At 37.0% G+C, this 19,523-nt stretch overlaps 1 protein-coding gene across 1 annotated transcript in view; it reads right to left on the minus strand.

Moving 5' to 3' along the window:
• The window catches only part of LOC308646287 (NBAS subunit of NRZ tethering complex-like), a gene marked incomplete at its 3' end in the record, with an annotated part of 80,258 nt that overhangs the window by 54,884 nt on the left and 5,851 nt on the right, over positions 1-19,523 (minus strand). Inside the window, exon 3 of the mRNA XM_081289021.1 lies at positions 687-854. Within this exon, the coding sequence (XP_081145147.1) occupies positions 687-848 (162 nt within the window). The 5' untranslated portion in view covers positions 849-854. The remainder of the gene's footprint in view (positions 1-686; positions 855-19,523) is intronic.

Genomic DNA, 19,523 nt, shown 5'->3' on the forward strand with positions numbered 1-19,523 from the left:
TGGCATTATACAAAATATTTTTCTTCATCTCCCCCATTGAAACATAAGTTCCATAGAGGAAGGGGATTAGACTGAAGGGTTATCCTTTTCTATTCCTGTCTTTAGCACAGTATTTGACTCATAGAAAATGATAACTGTTTGCTGGATAGATGGATGAATAAATGAATGACGGAGAAACTACGTGTGTTTGGGATGAACCGATAAACAGGCAAGTTTTTCCCCTTTGTTTTCCAATGTGAGACTATAGAACTGGAATTTAACAATGCAGAAAATACAGGTGAACCACGTGTTAAGATTTCCCCAAAAAACAAACTCCATTGCTCTACTGCTAACCCTGATCTTTACTTCAACCCTTCTCCATCAGCTGGCTCCTAACTCTTCCCTAACTACTGGCCTGTAGAAACACAGCAGAGCAAGTCAGCACTGATGCAATCATTTTCGTTTCACTAAATTTTAATTCTAAGATGTAAACCAAACCCTACTCAAATATATCAGGGTCCTTTGCAAGTACTCCATGGGAGTGTATTTCACTCCATGAGACAGACTACTCACGCCCTGACAGGAGGCCTGGATTTCTGAAGAAATTTTATAAATCATTAAGACGTAACAGTGAAAACAAATGAAGAGTAGTGCTAACAAATGACAAGCCACACAGCACATTTGAAAATGAAGGCTGCCTTGCTTACTTGCAGGGGCCGGAGGTAAGTTAAAGACTTCTTCCACCACTGCCCATCACTGACAGCCTGCAATACTGCTCTGGTAGTGGTCGTGGTATTGGAAAGGACTTTCATGGTGGTGGCAGTAGTCCAGTGTAAGAGGTCAGCTGAGCTGCTGCCTGGAACACTCATTTCATCCTGCGTTAAAGAAAAAATAGCAACCAGATGTCATCAAATTTTTGTTTAAAAGCCTGTAAATGTATGGACATTTTCTCCCTATGAAATTTTGCCAGCTAATAAATGGAAAATTAGAATTTTTGTGGATTGCTGAAAGACTAACAGGTTCCACATTATAAACCTTCTACACACTATCAATCATCCATTTATTTGGATGAAAAACAGTGTCCTTGGGCTGGGGATGTGGCTCAAGCGGTAGTGTGCTCGCCTGGCCCTGGTTCAATCTTCAGCACCACATACAAAAACAAAGATGTTGTGTCTGTGGAAAACTGAAAAATAAATATTAAAAATTCTCTTTAAAAAAAAGTGTCCTTTAACATCAGAAGGTAGAAACCAGAATCTTCTACTTTCCTTGGGGGTCACAGAAGCATTGTTCAAATGAATAATTTAGTTAATAATAAATACTGTGGTTAAAGAAACATGAGTTGTTAGATATTAGACTGGTAAAAGTTACAGAATATGTCATTTGCTTTATAAATATTTCTGAAACTAATGTACCATGATGTTTTTTTTCCCCTGAATTTTCTTTTGAAAATGATTCAGGGAGGAACAATATGTATGCTATTGTTGTTTTGTTATATATTTATCTCATTACTAGCAATGATGGGTTTTAAAATTTATTTTCATGTGTATCATCTGATCATTTTGAGTGGTCACATTTATCACATTGAGGCACATTTTTGTTCTTGCTTTTTTAATTTCAAGCTCCCTCCCCCACTAAACTTCCTTTCTCCTACATACATAAAAGTGAAGTCCCTTTGGTATATCTTCATATATGAACATAAAATGATTTTGTTAAATTCAGTCTATTTATCCTCCCTCTAGTTCTCCTATTCCACTGATCTTTCCTGTATCTTTATGGTATCCTATCTCCTTCCCAAGCATCTTTCCTTTATCTTGCTCTAGCCTCCACATCTGAGAAAATAATTTAAACCTTGATTTTCTAAGTCTGGCTTATTTCACTTAGCTTTTTAATTTTCATCCATTTACCAGCAAATGTCATTATTTCATTCTTCTTTATAACTGAGCAAAGCTCCACTGTGTGTATATACCACATTTTCTTAGTCCATTCATCTCATGGGCATTTCTTAATCCATTCATCTACTGATTCCATAAGCTTGGCTGTTCTGAATTGCACTGCTATAAACACTGAATTGGCTGTATGGCCGATTTCAGATCTTTTGAATAAAGGCTGAGGAGTGGGATAGCTTGGTCATATGGTGTTTCCATTCCTTGTTTTTTGAGAAATTTTCACACTGCTTTACAGAGTAGCTGTACTAATTTGCATTTGTACGTATTTTTCCCCATCCACACCAGCATTTATTATTATTCATGTTCTTGATAATTGCCATTCTTTCTGGAGTAAGTGTAGTTTTGATTTGCATTTCCCTAACTGCTAGAGACGCTAAACATTCTTATTTCTTGGCCCATTTTTTTTTCTTTTTGGAAAGTTTCTGATTAGTTCTTCATAAATTTGTTTTTTCCTTTTCCATATTGGCTATGTTTTTTTTTTCCCCCTTTGGCATTGAGTTTTTTGAGTTCTTTATACATTCTGGACATTAATTCCATCAGAGAAGTAGCTGGCAAAGATTTTCTCCATTCTGTAGGTTCCTCTTTACTCTCATGACCATTTCTTTTGCTGTCCAGAAGCTTTCTGATGGTATCTCACTTAATGATTCTTGGTTTTATTTCCTGAGCTTTAAGGATCTTGCTGAGGAAGCCAGTGCCTATACCTAGAATGTTGACCCTATGTCTTCTTTGAGCAGTTGCAAGGTTTCTTGTCTGTTATCTAAGTGTTTCATCCATTTTGATTTAACTTTTATGCATGGTGAATGATAGGGATTTAAATTCATTCTTCTACATATGGATATCCATTTTTCCCAGCACCATTTATTTAAAAGGCTGTCTTAGCAAGTCTATGTCTTGAAGTAACTATCAAGTGGCTGGATCTGCAGACTCTAACCAAAATTATCATGTGAGTGTAGTGGTGGGAAACAGTGGAACACACATCCAGAACTGCCTCTAACCTGAGCTGTCCAACACAGTAGCCACGAATCATATGTGAAATGTGGCTAATCCAAACTGAGATACGTTGCAAATGAAAATACACTATAGATTTGAATGACAGGAAATAAAGGGAAGGAAACAGAAAAGAGCATCATACGTGTGCTTAACCTCAATGAACTAGAACACAGCCTTTCTAGTGATAGAAAGGAACCTAGGAGACCAAGTTCAACCACAAGCATTCCAAGGCAGAGAAGGAAGACAGATCCAAAAACAGAAGTTCATTATTCAACACTTCTGAAGAGGCAAGGTAGAAAGCTCTAGATAGGAAAATAGCTAAATGTCCCTTTGACAACAATGATAGCTGCCATTTCTTGAATGCTTGCCATGTGCAAGAGCTTTCTAAGTATACTGAATTTAAAAACTAGAAAGTAACACAAATAGAGTTGCTTTAATAGTGGCATTACTGGAATTCTTCATTTCTATCATTTGTGAAGATAGCAATACAAGTTCATTTCTTCTCATAATACAGTAGACAGCTGGCTCTCAGATCTGAATTAACACAAGAAAAAAACTGGTCCAGTTTCAGGACCTCCAGAGGCTGTTTTCCCTAGAGAGGCCACTCGTCCAGCCATGGAGTTTCTCATGCCATGTAGAGGTGTAGTGGATGTTACCTCCAACTGCTATCCTACCTTGTGTTTCATAATAACACTGCAGAGTTCGTATTAGGATACCATGACACAACTGTAGATCAAATAAACTGAATATGCTGCCTAGAGGCAACAGGGCTAGAGTGCCTCCTCCCCTTTCCTTAACTAGATTTGGTATCAGAATGTTCAGGCCACTCATTCTTTGCATGATTTCAACACACCAGTAATATCTCTCTCCCTCTCCTTTTTTCTACCCCCAACCCCCTTCTTCCTCCTTCACACCCTCCCTCAATATTTGCATTCACTTAAACTCATTTTTCTTTGTTATAAAACTAATTCAAACTCACTAAAAACGATTTGAAAAGTTCAAAAAGGCATGGATAAGAGAACATTTATTCACAGTCCCATTACAAAAAGACAATTACAGCCAACATATATTCTCTTCCTGTCTTTTTAAACCAGGCAAAAGGATTCTTTTGAATAAACCTAATTTGAGTAGAAGACATATTCAAAGACAATGCACAGCTCACTGGTAGAGTGCTTGCCTAGTGTGTGCAAAGCCCCGAGTTCATGCCGCAGTCCGGCTGCAGCAAAATAACGGGGGGGGGGGGACGGGGGGGACGGAACGACACGAGCAACTAGTGTAGATTGATACAGGAGGAGTGGGAACCGTTTATTGTAGGACAGGAGGGGTATATATACATTCCACACAGCTTATCTTAATTAACATAAACTAGATACAGCAGTCAACCAATAAGAAATCTCCGCACTTAATGGCTCGCTGGTGTTCCTTCTCAAACCACTCCCTCTGCAAAATGCCAGGCACCATCTTGACTTGTTTACAAACCCTAACAAGTTCGATCCCCAGAATTCCCTCCCCATGGAAAGAAAAAGTATGCGCATACAAGCTTATAGTATGATCAATTTTAACACGTTCATGTAATGAGCCCTCAGACCAAGAAACACAATACCATCAGAATCCCAGAAGCTTCTCTTATGCTCACTCCCAGACATACCACTTTGAGAAAACACACTGTCCAGATTGACAGCAGCATAAATATATTTTCCCTGTATTCATTCATATAAAAAATGTAGAATCATATACTCGTGTTTTCTTTCACTTTTACGTACATAGTTATGTGTGCAGCCCATTGCTACATCACATTACCCGGTGTGAATATACCAAAATTTATGTATCTTTTCTTCTATCAATAGGCATTTGAGTACTTAACTTGAAGCTAATACCAATAATGTTTCTCTGAACATGCTGGTAATTACCTTTTGGTGAACGAACTATGCATTTCTGGGTAAATAGTAGTGGAACTGCCAATACACACAGTATGCATATGTCCAGATCTAAAAAGTAGATCCAAACATTTTCTTCACACTCTGACCAGCAACTCAGAGTTCTGATGGCTCAACATCCACGCCAACATCAGTTCTGATAATGGTTTGTGATTTTAATCTTTGCAATGAGTAATTTCTATTGTTAAGTATTTGCTCTGATCTCTATTGGTTTTCCATCTTTCTTATTCACTTATCAGTGTTGTGTGTGTTCTAGATACAGATTTCTTATTAATTGTATGTACTGTGAATATTTTCTATTACTCTGGGCATTACCTTTTTATTGTATTAATGGTGTCTTGTGATTAACCAAAGTTTTTAATTCTAAATGTAATTCATCAGTTTTTAACTTTAAGATTATTATTCTTAAACCTTATTAAAAAAATGTTCACCTACTTCAAGGTCACAGAGATGTTCTTCCAAGTTCTTCCTAGCATGTGATATTTTTGCTCTATGTCAAACCTTTTTAAGACAATGTAGTACCCTTCTATCCATTCGTAACATTAAATGCACATTTTAAATGTATTTTTCACAATATATTAATTTTTTTCCTTTCTGACTAGACAGTGAGCCAATCAGGAGTAGGGCCACTATTTAGTCATCATTACATCTGTGGAATATGTGAAAATCTCTGTAATTTGGAGCTAGAGGTAGATCTAAGAAGTCTGGTTTTATTGAGCTGTTTAAATGTTTAAAGATACATTTCCAAAAGCATTATATGTTGTACCTAGAGTTGATAAATTTTATTCAAATAGGATTTCATGTCACATTTTCTATTCCTGTTCATCTGCAGAATCTTCTTAATTGAGAGGGCATAGTGAATGATTTAAATGTCATCAACTAATTCAAATATAGAATTAAAAATATAAACATGGTAAGAAATATGGCACTTAAGCAGAATATGACTTCAGAGGAAAATCAAATTCAAAGGCGAGGAAAATCAAATTCAAAGGCGTAAAAAATGACTTTTATGAAAGTCATAAAACCATTACTCTATCTGGGCATGGTGGTGCACCTATAATCCCAGTGGCTTGGGAAACAGACAGGAGGATCATGGGTTCAAAGCCAGCCTCAGCAACTCAGGGAGACCCTAAGCAACTGAGCAAGACCATGTCTCTAAAATATAAGAAAACATTGGAGATGTGGCTCAGTTTAAGTGCCTCTGGGTTCAATCCCCAGTACCAAAAGTTAAAAAATTATTCTATTTCATAAAAGAAACTTAAAATTTACTTCTTTCCATATTATGGAACAGCTAGACCAAGATAGAAAATTTAAAACAGCAAATGCAAAAATTTGTTTCAGAAAATAAATGAAATTCACATAAATAGATTTTCTGTGAGTATTTCCCCGAAGAAGGATTACAAAAGAGAAAGTAAAATAAAAGATTCATGCATCGGACCCACAGGACAAGCATTTGTTTTAGGGGTGGTTGACCAAGATCATAGTGTAACCAGAGTCTTTAATGAGGAAAATATTTCTCCTTCAACTTCATATAATGTGGAGAGAAAAAAGATGTTAGGCAAAATTTACTCCTGAAATTAAACTACTGACACTTTTTATAATCATAGTGGCACACTGCTAATTAATTTAGAGTGTGTAATACCAAAACTAGATTAAACCCCAAACCCAAATTATCCATACCCAGCATATAATTTAACATGAAAACTCATTAATGACAAGTGTGCTACATAGATCAAAGGTTAACTTCCTAAGCACTAATAAAAATTTTCAAATCCTTCAATGAAAGACACCACTACCAAATGGGCTCACAAGTACAAAGATCGTTCCACATGTCACACATGGTTCTTATTGGTCAACTACTATAACGAATCTTTAGTTAAGGAGTTGCTTTCTCCGTAGTTTGGTAATACAAGGGTTAATTTCAGAGAGATCCATTGGCCTCCTATACACTGAGCTGGGGGGACAAGTAGACTATGCAAGGATTACAAAGCCAGGTGCGACTCAACCACTGCCCCTTTTCTTCTAACATATCCATAATCCAAAACAATTCTCTGCATCTATAATTTATTTATAGAAAATTTCTTCCAGATATCAAAATATTAAGAAAATAATCCTTATTACCGAAAATCTAAAAGTACCTGTCAGAGAAAGCAACAGAAAATTGCCCCATAGAGTAAATAAATGTAAAGTCTGACTCCGGTTCAACTTATCTGCCTCATGAGCAGGCACAGCTACAATTTAGCTTTTTTGCCTTTGAAAGCCATAAGCACCTTCATATTTCTGAGGAAGGTAACTCCTTTCCCCAGAAAAATGAATGCATATGAAAGTGCTTTTATATATAAAACACAAAGTCCCCAACAGACATACTCATCAAATACATACTATTACAAGGGATTTAAGGGCCAGAACTTGGATGTCCTAGCTTTTTCTTTTTTCTCTGAGGAAGGAGGAGGGGGCAGTGTTTACCTGGGATTGAACTCAGGGGCACTCAACCACTGAGCCACATCTCCATCTCTATTTTGTATTTTATTTAGAGACAGGGTCTCACTGAGTTGTTAAGTGCCTCAATTTTTGCTGAGGCTGGCTTTGAACTCGAAATCCCCCTGCTTCCATCTCTCCAGCTGCTGGGATTATAGGCATGCCCCACTGCACCTGGCTTCGTAGTACTCTTGGGCATACTCAGAAAATTAGAGGTGTATGACATATAATTTTCTTTTTCCATGCTCAATCTTTTATTTAAAATCACTTTTTAAAAAATTTATTTTCAGTTTTAGATGGACAACATGCTTTTACTTTTATGTGGTGCTAAGGATCAACCCCAGTGCTGCACACGTATTCTGGCACTGAGCTACAGCCCCAACCCTTTAAAATCTCTTGATACATGTCTTTGAATTCTGCATGTACCAACAAAGTTTACTGAACATACTTTTCTCATGTCTGTGTTGAAGACCTGTGCAATGTATCATGGTTATGATAAAGATAAGGTCCCTGCATCCAAGGAACTTAATACCTTAGGGAAGAAATTAACTGAGAACTTACCAAGTTGAACCCTATTCAAATATTCTTCCCTGTGTAATAAAGCAATTTATCTGCACCCATCACATCCACATCGTACCTTCCTCATCACTCATTCTTCAAATATTTGTGACATCAATTTGTAATATGCACTATTCTAAGCTGCTGGAAATACAGTACTGAATAAAGAACCATTGTTGTCACAGATAACTCACATTCCAGGAAGAGAAAAGCAAAAAAATCAATATAAAGTATGTCAGAAAAGCACACCCCATAAGGAGAAAAATGAAATGGAGTAGGGGCGTGAAGGCACTCTACAGTACATAGGGAGAACAAGATCTTAGTGAGGTGACATGTGAACAGAGACCCGAGAGTAGCAAGACAAAGTCACCTAAACAAGTGGGAGGAAAAACATTCCAGGTAGAATGTAGCAAGCACAAGGACCCAGAGGCCAAAGTTTTCTGGCAATGTTTAAAGAATGGCATAAGGCCCATATGGCCAGCCAGCTCAGCAACGGGAATGTGTGTGCTAGGAGATGGGGAGGGGTGATATGAAGTTGAATAGGGTGTGGAGAAGAAAGATTACGGTGTCTTTGCTGGTAATTGTAAAAACTTAGTTCTAAGGGGTTGGGGTGTGACTCAGTAGTAGAAGTGCTAGTCTAGCACGGGCAAGTCCCCATCGCTGCAAAACAAACATACATAAATTTGTAAAGTTTAGTTTTTACTCCAAGTAAAAGGTTTTAGGGGAAAGGTATGTCATGCTCTGTGATACTTTAGAAGAATCACTTTTGATCCCTTGTTGAATAGAGAATATTGTACAGTGGGAAGAAAAGCATAAGAAAGAAGAAAAATGGGCCACTACTTTAAAACTTGAGGTGAGACATGATCATTTAAACCAGGGTGGTAGTAGTAGGGTACACAGTAAAATATAATCCAACTCCCAGTCTACTGTGAATGTGGAGCCAACAGGGTTTCCTAGAGACAAGATGCATTGTGCAGGGGAAAGAGAAGAATCAAGGATGCCAGGAAGATTTACGCTGTGAACAACTGTAAAGATAGACTTGTTCTTTCTGGACATGGGTAAAACTGAAGAAAGAACACCAGTATTCCAGGGAATAGGGGCTAAAGGGCAGAGGTGGGTACAGAAGGGGAGATGATAACAATTTTGACATACTGCAATTGGGATGTCTTTAAGAAAGGCGAAGAGATGTCAGGCTGGTGGTGGTACATTTAAGCCTGGAACTCAGGCTAGTGTTAAAGAGTAGGTAGTCATCAAAATTGATATCTGAAGTCTTGATAGCGGGTGACATCCTCTAGGGGAGGAGCACAGACAGGGGACAGATTGTGAGAAGATAGACCAGAGCATCTGACATTAAGCTGGAAGATGAAGAAGAACCAGCAAAGACAATGGGAATAAGAGCCAGGGACGCCCAAGAAAAACAAGCCAAGTGGGTTAACCATTCCCTGAAAGAAGTATGTCAAATGTTACTTATGGGTCAAATAAAACAAATATCAAGTTTTGACCCACGAACATAAGAGGTCACTGGCGACTCACACAGGTTTCTTTGGTGAAATGGTGAGGAAAGAAGGACTCAGAGTAGGTGAACGAGACAGAAGATGCAGCCACTGAAAGCATACACCAAAACAATACAGGAGAAGTCTCTCAGAGTGGCACATACTGACCAGCTGAAGTGAGCAATATCAAGATGCTTCCTTAAAGGTAAACAGAAATGGGTACCACCCACAGATTTCACTGTAAGCAAGAAAGGCAACTTGAATATATTTTTTTTTGGAAAGTGTCACCTACAAATGGATTTAAACAGCAAATACACAATAAACCTGTATTCCATCTTGCTAAAACAATTATTTTAAAACAGAAAATGAAACAAATATTAGAAAAATGGCATGGGCCCTATGAAGGAAAGAAAAAAAGGAAGAAAGTTTTGGAATTCCAACTACAGTGCTAAAAGAGGAAGCAGCCAATTTTAACGTTTGTGAGGAAATCCATAATGTAGAATTGCCAAACCAATCAAAACCATATGCTCACCTGAATTCCTGGGGACAAAAGTCTCAATTAACTAAGCACATCATCCCGGAAGTAAAACAAGGATCAGTGTGCCCTCCTGTGGGCAGATCTACATGCTGACTGAGATGCATAAATGAATATTCTGAAATGTGTCCTACTGCATTACCAACTGGATAACTGAGGACAAATGATTTTTGTAACCAAAGTCTTCCACAGAGAATGTACACCAGACGGTGTTGTTTAAGAAAAAAAATAGCAAAATAACAATTACTGAGGACTTACCGTATTTCCAGTGATGTACTGGCTCATAACAGTGGAAAGACAAAGGGAGCACTTACACAAATGTACAAAGGAAAAGCTAACAAAAATCACAGGCAATTACATATACCAGGAGTTCATTTCTACCATTTTATGAGGGCAACAATACTAGAATTAGTGTGCAAAATGTGTGCATAAGATGTCCAGAATAGTTCAGTCTAAAAAGGCGAAAAACGGACAGTCTCAATGTCCCAAAACAAAGCAATAGTCAATTAATCATGGTATGTGCATCCAATGAACCCCATGCAGCCATTACATAAATGGTCTACATGTGACAAGAGCAGATTCCAGAACACAAAGCAGTATACAAAAATGCAAGCTGCAGAAAAATAATATATATGGTCCTTATAGTCTTGAAAAAAAAATATCATCTAGGAGCCAGGAGAAGCGTTAAGTAAAATCTGTCTATACTCAAGAAAAATACAGGATACATCTAAACTTAAGAATGTTTATCTCTAATGGGATTCATGGGATAGTAGATCAGAGAACTGTAACTTGCATATTAATATACTGTTATTTTATATTTTAAAAAAGCAGAAACCACAAAGTTACCACATGTATCTCTGTATTACTTATCAAAAGTTAACAATGTTAATACTTTATCATAGATGGTTCATATCTAGTTGTTTTAAGACAAGAAACATTCTGGATTTTATGCCCATTGAGAAAGAATGAGTTATAAGACTTAAGAGAAAATAAATATATTTATTTCAGGTCGATTTCTTTATGTGCACAAGGTAATGTTATAAATTCATCTTTTTTTAAAATTTTAATTTGTTATATGTGACTACAGAATGCATTACAATTCATATTACACATATAGAGCAGAATTTTTCATCTCTGGTTGTACACATGTAGAGTCACATCCTTCGTGTCTTCATACATATACTTAGGGAGATGATGGCCATCACATTCCACCATCTTTCCTACCCGTATGTCCTCCTCCCCTTTTCCCCTTTGTCCTATCTAGAGTTCATTTAATCCTCCTATCCCCCCGAACCCTTGCAGCATATTATGAATCAGTATCCTTAAATCAGAGAAATCATTCGGCATTTGTTTTTTGGGGATTAGCTAATTTCACTTAGCAATATATTCTCCAGCTAAATCCATTTACCTGCAAATGCCATAATTTTATTCTCTCTTAATCCTGAATAATATTCCATTGTGTATATATACCACATTTTCTTTATCCATTCATCTACTGAAGGGCTTCTAGGTTGGTTCCACAGTTTACCTGTTGTAAATTGTGCTGCTATAAACACTGATGTAGCTGTGTCCCTGTAGCATGCTGTTTTTAAGTCCTTTGGGTATAGATTAAGGAGTGGGTTAGCTGGGTCAAATGGTGGTTCCATTCCCAGTGCAGATGGTGCTGGGAAAACTGGAAATCCATATGCAACAAATGAAATTAAACTCCTCTCTCTCAATATGCACAAAACTCAACTCAAAGTGGATCAAGGACCTAGGAATTAAACCAGCAACACTGTGTTTATCAGAAGAAAAAGTAGGCCCAAATCTCCATCATGTGGGATTAGGCCCCAACTTTCTTAATAAGACTCCTATAGTGGAAAAAATTAATATCAAGAATCAAATCAATGGGATGGATTCAAACTAAAAAGCTGCTTCTCAGAAAAAAAAAAAAAGCAATCAGTGAGGTGACTAGAGAGCCTACTAATTGGGAACAAATTTTTCCACATGCATGTCAGACAGAACACTAATCTCTAGAATTTGTAAGAGCTCAAATATCTTAACACCAAAAAAACCCAAATAACCCAATCAATAAATGGGCCAAAGAACTGAACAGACACTTCTCAAAAGATACAATCAACAAATATATGAAAAATGTTCATCATAGCTAGCAATTAGAGAAATGCAAATCAAAACTACTCTAATATTTCATCTCACTCCAGTCAGAATGGCAGCTATTAAGAATACAGACAACAATAACTGTTGGCGAGAATGTGTGAAAAAAGGCATACTCAAACTGCTGGTGGGACTGCAAATTGGTGCAGCCAATATGGAAAGCAGTATGGAGAATCCTTAAATTCTTTTTGTATATGGTTATTTACTCCAGTCTATACTTATTTCATACAAAAAGAAATTACTATTTCTTATTTATCAATATATGTAAAAATGAAAAAGCTTTCAGAGAAAAGCATAGGAGTAAAACTTCATAATACTGGGTTAGGCACAGATTTCTCAGATACAACATCAAGAACACAAGCAATTAAAGAAAGTATTAACTAATAGGATTTTAGCAACAAAAAAATTTCACACTTCAAAAGTCACCCTTTAGCCAGGTGTGGTACATGTAATCCCAGATCAAAGCTAGACTCAGCAAATTAACAAGGCCCTAGGTAACTTAGCAGAGACTATATCTCCAAACAACAACAAAAAAGGTAGACACTACTGGTACCAAAAACAAAAAAATACGCCATTAAAAAAAATTCAAGTCTCATATTGAGAGAAAAGTGTTTTCAAATTTCAAGTCAGATAAAAGACTTGTATCCAGAATGTTTAAGAAAAAAAACCCAACAATAATCTCTTTTAGTGCAATGATAAGACAAATAGCTTAGTTAAAAATGGGCAAAATATTTTAAGTCATTTCACCAAAGAAGATACTGGAATGGCCAATGAGCACATAAAAAGGTCCTCACTGTTGTTCATTACTTGGGATATGAACACCAAAACCATAATGACAGTACACATGTAAGAGTAGATTAGAAAACACTCCTGTGGGGTCAGGGTTGTGGCTCACAGGTAGAGTGCCTGCCTAGCATGCGTGAAGCACTGGGTTCAATCCCCAACACCACATAAAAACAAAATAAAGGTATTGTGTCCATCTACAAATGAAAAAAAATATGTATAAAAAAACAACCAAAACCTTAGAATGGAACCACCATTTGACTCAGTTTTTCCACTTCTCAGTTTATACCCAAAGGACTTAAAAGAAAGCATATTACAGTGATGCAGCCACATCAATGTTAATAGCAGCTCAACTCACAATAGATAAACTATGGAACCAACGTAAGAGCCCTTCTGCAGATGAATGGATTAAAAAAGTATGGTATATATATACACAATGGAATATTACTCAGCCTTAAAGAATGAAATTATGGCATTTGCAGGTAAATGGATGGAACTGAAAAATATCATGCTAATTGAAATAAACTAATCCCCCAAAAAGCAAAGGCCAAATGTTTTCTGTGATATGTGGATACTAACTCACAACGGGGGTGGGGTTAGAGAATAGAGTTACTTTAGGTAGAAGGAAGTGAAGGGAGGGGATGGGGTTATGGCGGTAGGAAAGATAGTGGAATGGATCAGACATTATTACCCTATGTACATATATAACTGTATGACCAGTGGGATTCTACATCCTGTATAACAAGAATGAAGAATTTTACTCCATTATATATGATGTATCAAAGTGATTCTACTGTCGTGTATAACAAATTAAAAAACAAAAAATCAATCAAGATGCCAGTGAACAGCAAGTATTAGGGAAGGTGCAGAGAAAACAGAAGCTCAACTTATTTCTGGTGAGAATGTAAAAATGTGCAGCCACACTGGAAAACATTGGCAGTTTCTTCCAACGTTAAACACAAGTAGAGCATACAACAATTCTACACTTAGGCACATGAGAAATGACATTTACATACAAAAATCTGAACATCAATGTTCATAGCAACATATTCATAATAGCCAAGAAGCAGAAACAATCCAACTGTCTATCAACTGGTAAATGGATAAAGAAAATGCCGGCCATGATCTGAAACACAACTGCTCTTTTGCTTACTTTTATTTCAATATTTCTAAACAATTTTTTTTATAAATTCAAAACAGCTATAGGCTTAGGCCATGTTCAAATTTAAACATTAGTCCAATCATATAACTCTGTAGTCACTTAAAATGCTCATAAGTTTACCCACATGAAAATGATTTTTTTTAATGGAAACCCTATATAAAAACCATTTCTAACTCTAATTAAATTTATCTTGGGAAAACACCATTGGCTAAATGCTATAACTAATACTAAACAAAATGTTAATATACTTAAGTGGTGGAACACTGTTCCATTTAAATGGCATAATAAACAACATTAATAAAAAACTGGAAACCTATGGTTTTGTAGTTATTCACAAGGTCTGCATTTTGTTCTATTCATAAACAACTATGTTCACAGGGACAAAAACATTATCTTCAAATTTGTGGGATCCACTTGTACTAATGCAAATGCTACTGCATAACAATTACATCTTTATTTTGCTTGGATATATAAATAAAAATCATTTTCACAACTCAAGTAATGAAAGTCTGAAGTATTATGCAGATTATACATAAAGTCAGCACTCATTTATGAGTTACAATTTAATGTGTTTACTGTATGTACTGTGAATGTGTAGCACACGCATCTTACAGCTAAACACTGTATTTTAACCTAATAATAGTAGCTATAACATTCTGAAATGTGCTTCATGAGTCAAAACCATAATGTGTTCACTGAGGGTTCAGGTGAGCACTTCACGAGATCTGGATCCATTACAACTTGCCAAAAGAGCACAAAGGAAGACAAGGAAGCTTTTAAAAAGGAAAAAATAAAGAGCAAAAAATCATTTTGGAAGAGTTCCTTTTTCTCACTAAGTGGAACATGCAGAGGATGGCTGGTGGTTGCTTTCATTTACGGATGAGGTTTTAATAGAGCAGTATGTGCCCACGTGTGGTGACACAGCATGGCCTACTCCAAAGAAGCCACCAAGGAGCCAGACTTTGTAGAGGCAGGAAACAGGAAAGCCAAGTCACAAAAGGCTTTCCACAGATTATAAGAAGAATGAGAATGCAGAAAAAGCTCAAGGAGCTAAACTCAGTAATTCTATACTGAGCAATGACATATCCCTTACAGTGGCCAAAACAACAGAACCTCAAGAACCACCAAGGACATACAAAAGAGTTAACTCAGAAAGTCTTTGTGTTTTTATGTTAAACTCTACTTCCTAATTAATTTTCCACAGACTAATCATTACAAGGTTAGTTTTCAAGTGAGCTTTATCAAACATTTAACAGGCATTCACTAGGTAATAAACACTCTGGGAGGAGTACAAAGATAAATGACACACTTTCAGTGACCATACAAGTTTGCACCATACCTGTGAGCGTATGAACAAACTGATGGGACAATATTTATGGAATATAGAGGAAGGAGCAATTAGAGGACTCAAAGACAACATTAGAAAGAAATCACTTAAGCTGAAGGGATAAGATTCAGAATACAAAATGAGAACAGTAGTATAAGCAGACGGAAAACTCATACCACCAGAGGTATGAAAGAACCCACTCAGAATGGTGATGACTTTGCCATGACTGGGACATAGGAGTGTCTGAAACACAGGACAAGAGATGATGTCAGAGAGCCATTCAGAGTGCCAGACATGACTTGACAAGTGAGAAGTGGCAGAGGTTCAAAAGATGCAAGATCTTGGATTAAGATTTCATGCTGGGTGCAGTGGTACTTGCCTGTAATCCCAGCAGCTCGGGAGGCTGAGGCAGGAGGATCATGAGTTTAAGGTCTGGCTCGGCAACTCAGTGAGGCCCTAAGAAACTCAGTGAGACTATCTCTAAATAAAAATTTAAAAGGGGGCTGGGGTTGCAGCTCAGTGCTAGAGTGCTTGTCTCGCATGTGTGAGGCAATGGGTTTGAACTACATAAAAATAATAAAATAAAGGTATTGTGCCCATCTACAACTAAAAATATTAAAGGGAGGGGGGGAAGCTGGGGATGTGGCTCAGTAGTTAATCATCCCTGGGCTAGTTTAATCCTTGGTACCAAAAACAAAACAATTTCAAAAAACACAGGTCTTCAATTGGACCCTAAAAGAGAGTCCTCTTAATTCACACCTAATTCACAGAACACAGTGAGCACTAGCTTTCATAAAAACTCCTCTGAATCCCATGGAGAAACCACCACAGAATTGAATGTGTTCTTATACCCAGAAAGGTAACATTAATTCCTAATCAGTGCAACCACAAGTCTAAATACACCCAAGGATGAAACGTATCCACACCACTGCAGACACCTGGAAAATGCTACAGCTTCAATTTGAAGGGAGAACCACCAAAACCCCACTGTCTGCAGTGAAGGTGACCAAACCAATCCTCTACTGAAGGTGAGCTCCTCCAGAGTTGTGATGACCAACACAGCAGCCAACAACCTCATGTGGCTGTTAAATATAAACTGGATTGGGGCATAGCTCAGTGGCAGAGTACCTGCCTTGCATACACGAAACAGTGTTTGACCCCCAGCACCAAAGGGGGGGGTCAAATTTAAATTAAATAAAATTTAGAATTTGATTCCTTAAAGATACTAGTCATATTTAAAGTGCTCAACAGCTACATGTGACTAGTAGCTGGCACACTGGGCATGCAGGAAGAGAACATTCCAATAGAAGAAACTTCTATTGGTCAGTGCTGTCCTAGAGTCACCACTGCAGAAAGAGGACCACAATCTCCATGTGGGCAAAAAGTCACATCACAAACTTCTCCGAGATCCTCAGATCACGTACACTGAACTGGGAACACATACATATATTTTCAATATATGCTCACTAAATGTAATTTTTAATATAATACAGGTGTGAAAATTATATATGTTCTACTGTAGGAAAAAGCTAAATCTCTCCATTCTAACTGCATAGATTGCACAACTGAAGCTCTGTACCATAGTACTAAAAGTACCACATAGTACACATATTGTTAATGGATTTGTCAAGATGAATACAGCCAATTAAACAAAAAGTTAGGTGCACCGAACTTATCACAATGCATACCTTCCAACACGGCTCCTGGAGAAACGGATGACATCTTATACTATGGAAATGAAGACTACCATTGATGGAATCTTATTAGAAAAAAATCTACAACAAGGATCATCACCTCTTAATTTATCCAGCTGCAAAGTCAGAAACTAAAATACCTTTAATCTAAAAAATACCAGTTACATGTTGCTAGAAATAGTCATGAAAATTGAAATCCCATGGAGCAGATGTTGATCAACAGAAAACAAGTGTCAGGGGATATACTTGCCTTCCTTTTTCTCCCAGGATAGACTACCAGGAGATTTATAAATATTTAATTAGTTCATATAAATGTTATTCACAAGAATCTCAATAAAAGGGAAAGTGAGGGGAAGGGAGGGGAGAGGGAGATAGGAAAGATAGTGGAATGAGATGGACATCAGTACCCCCAATTCCATATATTAAGACACAAATGGTATGATCTATTTTTTGTACAACCACAGACATGAAAATTGTGCTCTATATATGTACTATGAATTGAAATGCATTCTGCTGTCATATATAACGGAACAAATAAATTTCAAAAAACGGAATAGAAACTGATATACATACACAATGGAATATTACTCAGCATTAAAGGAGAATAAAATTATGGCATTTGCAGGTTAAAAAAATGAATACAAGAAAAAATGGGTAAGTGTGCTTTAAAGTGCGTATGGGTATATTAATATCAGATATAAGACCAGAAGATAAATGTGTTATGCAGGACATTGATGTAACTCTTTTGAGAGCTGGGGTTGTGGCTCAAGTGGTAGAGTGCTTGGCTAGTATTAAGTGAGGCACTGGGTTTGAGCCTCAGCACCACATAAAAATAAAGATATTGTGTCCACCTAAAACTAAAAATTAAATATTTTAAAAAATAAAAAACCCTTTTGATCTTGAAAAATAAGAATCTCAATTAGAAAAAGGGAAAAAAATCAAAAAAGAGAAAGAGAACTGAACAGGCACCTCGAAAAAGATCTCTCCAGAGATAACTCCATCTTATTAGACCAGAAAAATAAGAATTCAAATCAAAACTAGTTATCACTAAATACGTAGGAAAATAGATAAAATTTCTAAGACGAACAATACTAAGGTACTAGGATGGGCATAACTGGCAATCCTATACACTGCTGCTGAAAGTGCTGTTAGCTAAAAAAAACACTTTGAAAAATTAAATTATTTGGGGGTGTGGGCGTGTGTGGGTGGGTGTGTGTGTGTGTATGTGTAAAAAATATTGTGCACTTCCAGCGCTAGGTATATGCCCAAGAGAAATATATGGCCATGGGCACTAGAGGCATTTCTAGTAGCCAAAGTTGAAAACAAGCCAATATAAATCAACATTATAATGCATAAACCATAATATACACATGCAGCAGTTAATGTCTATACATCAAAAAACAGAGTTTTTATATATACACACATACACATACAGTTTGAATGAATTTCGTGTTGGGTTTAACTATCTATAAAGTATAAAAACAGAAAAAATTAAACTAGTAGGGTATATATATTGGGTGGGTCTTAAATGTTATTAAAAAAAATAAAAGACTTGCTTATCTGGTTTAGTCTGGATAGCAGTGCCCTCTGGGCTAGAAGGAAGCTGGGAGAGACTATGGTTGTACTGCGGCAGGCCAGTCAGAACGATTTCTTCACTGTGTAGGGGGTCTCATGGGTGTATTCTTTGTGATAATTTGTTGAGCAGGACATTTTTGTTTTGCATAGTTTTCTTTTTTTTTTTTTATTGGTTGTTCACAACATTACAAAGCTCTTGACATAACCCACTTCATATATTGGACTGAAGTGGGTTATGAACCCCCAATTTTACCCCAAATGCAGCTTGCAGAGTCACATCGGTTACACTTCCACATTTTTACATAATGTCCTATTGGTAATTGTTGTATTCTGCTACCTTTCCTATCCCCTACTATCCCCCCTCCCCTCCCCTCCCAACTTCTCTCTCTACCCCATCTACTGTAATTCATTTCTCTCCTTGTTTATTTTCCCATTCCCTCACAACCTCTTGTATGTAATTTTGTATAGCAATGAGGGTCTCCCTTCATTTCCATGCAATTTCCCTTTTCTCACCCTTTCCCTCCCATTTCATGTCTCTGTTTAATGTTAATCTTTTCTTCCTACTCTTCCTCCCTGCTCTGTTCATAGTTGCTCTCATTATATCAAAGACGACATTTGGTATTTGTTTTTTAGGGATTGGCTAGCTTCACTAAGCATAATCTGCTCTAGTGCCATCTATTTCCCTGCAAATTCTATGATTTTGTCATTTTTTATTGCTGCATAGTACTCCATTGTGTATAGATGCCACATTTTTTTTATCCATTCATCTACTGAGGGGCATCTGGGTTGGTTCCACAGTCTAGCAATTGTGAATTGTGCTGCTATGAACATCGATGTGGCAGTATCCCTGTAGCATGCTCTTTTAAGGTCTTCAGGGAATAGTCCAAGAAGGGCAATAGCAGGGTCAAATGG

This window comes from Spermophilus citellus, assembly GCF_964194105.1.
Source record: "Spermophilus citellus genome assembly, chromosome: 1".
NCBI lineage: Eukaryota > Metazoa > Chordata > Mammalia > Rodentia > Sciuridae > Spermophilus > Spermophilus citellus.